This window comes from Coffea eugenioides, chromosome 7 (genome assembly GCF_003713205.1).
Source record: "Coffea eugenioides isolate CCC68of chromosome 7, Ceug_1.0, whole genome shotgun sequence".
NCBI lineage: Eukaryota > Viridiplantae > Streptophyta > Magnoliopsida > Gentianales > Rubiaceae > Coffea > Coffea eugenioides.
The window spans coordinates 37,997,319-38,003,252 of NC_040041.1; the positions used below are offsets into that span (position 1 = coordinate 37,997,319).

The window sequence follows — 5,934 nt, forward strand, 5'->3', positions numbered from 1 at the left end:
TTTTCATTTTCTTGTTATTCTCTTTTTTTTTTTTTTTTTTGGTGGTTGCAAAGTCCAATTAAAGCAAAATACCATGCAATGATGCAAAGTCCAATGTCTACATCTCATAGTACAGTAGATGAGCACATAGAAACATCCTTCATATTAATGAGCACCCTTCAACAGCTCATGCCCATTCTTCCTTGAAGATCGTGAAATGTAAGACCATTCAAGTCAATTTGTATGTACTACAAATTGAATGTTGAAATTACTCATCTAATGAGTAAAATTCAGTTTCATCACTATCATCAAAGCTGTCATCAGAGCCATCATCAGATTCATCATCACTGGAGCTACTGGATGAATTGTACACATTAAACTTTTTTGGGCAACAATCAGCACCATATGGCTTTACTCTAAATGTTGTTTTATCTATCAGATGAAATAACAGGTAATCTCCAAGCTTCAAATGATGATCTTTAACAAATTTTGGCCACGAAAGTCTGCAAATATAATAGTAGCGACCTTTCTTTCGAATTCTTACTGGCCATGAATTTCGAACTGAGTTCTTTGCCTCGGATTCGATTGTGCATCTTGAGGAAAGCTTTTCCTTCAAGTTCCTCACAAAAGCATAGGGAATCCGCTACAAAAATGTCAAGGAAAAAAAATAAATATAAAACTTAATCATGACAATAACTGAAGAAGATTAATGGAAAACGTATACAGTAGCAATTGATTGTGACTTTACCAATTTCTTCTCGCTGAAAATCATCTTCCATCAACAGCTTAATAAAGGACCGGGATTTAAAGTTGTAATTTTGTCCATTTGGAACTTGGCTTGCGAGAGGAAAACAAAGGAACGATTGAGCTCTTCTGGGTTGAGAAAGAAGGAAAAGAGAAGTAAATATAGACTTTAAGGTTGTGCCAGTTCAAATTACACGGCTTTTTGTTTGCCTTTTGTTCGTATTTTGTACATACATTAAATTCTGTAGACTTTTAGACTACCAGACACTCTTTTTATAGTCATCATGTTAGTCACGATTCATGAGTGTCACCATTATTACTTCCATATTAAATTAACTCAATTTAGTACATTGAATAGAGAGAAATAAATTGTTTACAACCATGCAGTGAAATTGCATTTTTTTCTTCATTTAGTTTCTAATAATCACCTTTCTTCATGGCAACCTTGATTAACAAGGGCCTCTTGAGCTCCCCATTTCATCGAGATAAACTAGTTAATACTATAGTTCGAAATTTTTCAAATGTGAACATTAATTTACATGGAAGTCTAAAGGACCAATTAGATTATTAAATGTTTGTTCCTTGAATAGGTGAATTTAAGATATGTGAGTCAGACTAAAAGTAGTAAACTTATCCCTGTCATGATTTACATGAGTTGGGCAGCAAGACCTATTTTGGTTTGCGTCTAAAACCTAAGTTGGGAGATCTTAAAAATCAAAATAGTGTAGTGAAAAAAGATTTATTAATAGTTTAGTGCCCATCTAATATAATGCCCCTTTTTCTAGTTTTATTCCATTTTTATTGTTTAGCATAATCAATTTTTAGATGTCAAAATGAAATAATTCTATGCAAATTTGGTTTAATTGATCTAAAACGTAGCTTAGGACTTGCAGGATTGTTTTCAAGTGATTCTAATTTTGTGAAAGCTGATTTTGTGAAATTGATTTTTAAAAGATTTTGTAGAGTAACTCTTGTGTTCTAGTTTATAGTTAATAAAGCTCCTTTGGTAATACTTAAGTGTTCTTCAAAATGTTGAAAAGCTAATCTCAACAAAAAGATAACCAAATTGCCATTATGTGAGACATAAATAACTTTTGTACAACTGACATGGTGTGTTAACGTAATTAATTATTTTTCTTATGAAGATTAAATGTTGAATAAGAAAAAGAAGAAGGGAAAAACGGATGAATCAAGAAGTGGAATAACGAGTAAGAAGAAATGGAGAGAGATGTGTGGCAAAAATATTTACTTAATCTTTATGTAGTTTAGTAATTATGTTAAAGTTTAAAGGATTTTTTTTTTGCATATAAAATAAATTAGGCCATAATCTGAATCTTAAAGCAATTAAGAATTAAGACATACTTTTAACTTTTGGGGCCCAAAATATCTAAAATCAAGTTTCAAAATCAGTTTTCATAAATCCAAAATTAAAATCAGATTTAAAAGATCAGTTGAGAACATGCCCTTCATGTTTTTTATGTTGCTTTATTTATTTGTGCTATGCTATTTTTGTTAAATTGCAAATTTATTTGGTTAGATAATATAATCATGTACGAAAATCCATGTTAAGTTGAATAATGAGTTAATTAATGAGTTAGTTCAACTAGTGGTCACATTTTTCTCCGTGTGAAACTTAAGGATAGCCACTCACTTCCCAAATCGATAAATGATCCAAAGTTGTTCAAAAAGCACAATACACAAGTAATTTTTTTAAAAAACTAATACTCCCTCCATCCCACTTTAATAGTCTTGTTTTCCTTTTTCATCTGTCCCAAATTATAGTCCATTTTTCAATTGAAGAATGTAGTTGTCTTTTAATTTCTCTAAAATACCTTTATTTAATGTAAGTTGTTATTACTATAAACTATATAGATTGTTAGTATTGAATATAACCTACCTCATTTAATGCATTTAGATTTTCTATAACATATTGATATATGAAAAGCCAACTTTATTTCATGTAAGGGTATTTTAGGAAAATAGCAATCTAAATTTGTTTTTCCAACAAAATTAACTAATTTTTCTTAAACTGTGTGAAAAAAAAACTAGGACTATCAATTATTCGTGATTACCAGCAAGACATTCTAATTACGAATCAACTGAAGTAAATTTTCCTTTAGAAAGCACTTCAAATTTTAAATATAAAACTCCTATTCCAGAAGTTATAAATCAAAATCAATCAGAATACTCTCCAACCCATTCACAAATGAAAGGAGAAATAAATGTTATAAATAAACCATATAAGATAAATCATAAATATTTACAAGAGGATTTTGAAGATGAAGAAAGTACTGAAAAAAGAATTTGGTTTTTTCAATTATCGTCAGAATGTAAAGAAAAGTTAATTTTAGAATGGAAAAATGAATTAGAAAAACAAAAATTTAATTTCCCTTTATTTACTTGGTTATCATTCTATGCTTCAAAGATAGGAATAAATGATATATATAATACACCTCAAATAAATGTTCAAACTAATTTATATAAAAAATGAAAATTAAAAGATGATCAAATAATAACTTCAATACACCCTCCATTACAAGAAGTAAAAATTAATATAGGTCAAGGAGACATAATAGCCTCACCTTTTAAAAAAGGCAGGACAGCTGAGTCAAGTACAAATAATACAATAAATTTAGAAGATATTAAAAAAGTTTATCAACAAAATAATTATACAAATCAAATCCTATAGTCAAGTACAAACAATTAGGGATCTAATGGAAAAATAAGAAAGTTTTAAGGTCAATTTGTAATTATCATAAAGAATAGGGGTCAAAATTAAAGAAAAATAAAGCTTAGGGCCTTATTTGAAATAAAATTAGTGACCTAATTAAAAGAAATTCCAAGATATTAGGGTCGTACCATAATTACTTAACAGTCCAGGGACTAATGTGCAAAGACGTTACCAGATATTCTTGGGTAATAGGCCATTGGGCCATTGACTGACTTCTCCTCGGGCCAAGACTACTTTGCCCGATAGGAAGTCCAAGAAAAATGAAGCGGGTCAGCCCACCTTTTTTGATCAATTAAAACCAACCAAAATTAATCAAAGCCCAATCTTAAAATCCAAGTAAAAGAGTGGGCCAGTCAACCATTCTGACCCCAACCGGGAAAATGACGGTTTTCATCCCCAAACTTTGGGGTAAGGACACATTTCGTCCCTCAACTTTTGGGCACGACACATTTGATGTCTGAATTAATAATTTTTGACCAATGTTATCCTCAAAACAACAATTTAGCCAATTTTTAACGGAATTGGTCACGTGAAAATCAGATGACCGTTAAGTAAACTTAAATCACATTTTTAACAAAACCTGCCAGTTTCCCATAGAGAGCTGGTATGTTATGGGCAATTTATTATTATTTTTTAACTTTCACATATTTAATTTATGTTACATACAAAACATACTAGTTTTCCTTTGGGCGCTATTTAACCAATTTTTCCTATAAATAGCTGGTACAAAACATACTGTTATGGGCAATTTATTTTTTTAAAATTTCACATATTTAATTTATGTTAAATACAAAACATACTAGTTTTCCTTTGGGCGCTATTTAACCAATTTTTCCTATAAAGAGCTCGCATGTTTCCCATAAAGAGCCTGGTACAAAACATATTACAAAACCTACCAGTTTCCCATAGAGAGCTGGTATGTTATGGGCAATTTTTTATTTTTTTACTTTCACAAATTTAATTTATGTTAAATACAAAACATACTAGTTTTCCTTTGGGCGCTATTTAACCAATTTTTCCTATAAAGAGCTGGTATGTTTCCCATAAAGAGTTGGTACAAAACATACTACAAAACCTGCCAGTTTCCCATAAAGAGCTGGTATGGTATGGGTAATTTATTGTTTTTTTAACTTGCACATATTTAATTTATGTTAAATACAAAACATACTAGTTTCCCTTTGGGCGCTATTTAACCAATTTTTCCTATAAAGAGCTGGTATGTTTCCCATAAAGAGTTGGTACAAAACATACTACAAAACCTGCCCGTTTCCCATAAAGAGCTGGTTTCTTATGGGTAATGCATTATTTTTTTTTAACTTTCATATATTTAATTTATGTTAAATACAAAACATACTAGTTTTCCTTTGGGCGCCATTTAACCAATTTTCCTATAAAGAGCTGTATGTTTCCATAAAAGAGTGGTACAAAAAGACTACAAAACACCTGCCAGTTTTCCATAAAAGAAGCTGGTATCTTATGGGCTAATGTATTATTTTTTTTAACCTTTCATATATTAATTTATGTTAAATACAAAACATACTAGTTTTCCTTTGGGTGTTATTTAACCAAATTTTCCTATAAAGAGCTGGTATGTTTCCCATAAAGAGCCGGTACAAAACATACTACAAAACCTGCCAGTTTCCCATAAAGAGCTGGTATGTTATGAGTAATTTTTTATTTTTTTAAAATTTCACATATTTAATTTATGTTAAATACAAAACATACTAGTTTTCCTTTGGGCGCTATTTAACCAATATTTCCTATAGAATTAGGCAGCGACAAAACATACTACAAAACCTTTGCCAGTTTCCCATAAAAGAGCTGGTATGTTATGGGCAATGTATCTATTATTTAAATTCGCATATTTAATTATGCTTAAATACAAAACATGCCTAGTTTTTCCTTTGGGCCTATTTAACCAATTTCCCCTATAAATAGCTGGTACAAACATACTACCCAAAACCTGCCGTTTTCCATAATGGAGCTGGTTATGTTCTAGGCACATTTATTATTATTTTTATTTTTACTTTCATTATATTTTTAATTTATTGTTAAATACAAAAAAACATACTAAGTTCGCTATTTACCATAAATTAAAATATGTGAAATTTTAAAAAAATAATGCCCTAACAGTATGTTTTGTACCAGCTATTTATAGGAAAAATTGGTTAAATAGCGCCCAAAGGAAAACTAGTATGTTTTGTATTTAACATAAATTAAATATGCGAAATTTAAAAAATAATAATACATTGCCCATAACATACCAGCTCTTTATGGGAAACTGGCAGGTTTTGTAGTATGTTTTGTACCTGCTATTTATAGGAAAAATTGGTTAAATAGCGCCCAAAGGAAAACTAGTATGTTTTGTATTTAACATAAATTAAATATATGAAAGTTAAAAAAAATTAATAAATTACCCATAAGATACCAGTTCTTTATGGGAAACTGCAGGTTTTATAGTATGTTTTCTACCAACTCTT

At 29.9% G+C, this 5,934-nt stretch overlaps 1 protein-coding gene across 1 annotated transcript; it reads right to left on the reverse strand.

The window, feature by feature from the left end:
• Positions 1–247: 247 nt before the first annotated feature.
• On the reverse strand, positions 248–751 carry LOC113777352 (B3 domain-containing protein REM23-like). Its single transcript, XM_027322385.1, has 2 exons — positions 728–751; positions 248–622 (listed from the first exon to the last, which is right to left on the reverse strand). Exons 1-2 carry the CDS (start codon positions 749–751, stop codon positions 248–250), a joined length of 399 nt encoding a protein of 132 aa, XP_027178186.1.
• Positions 752–5,934: the final 5,183 nt, after the last annotated feature.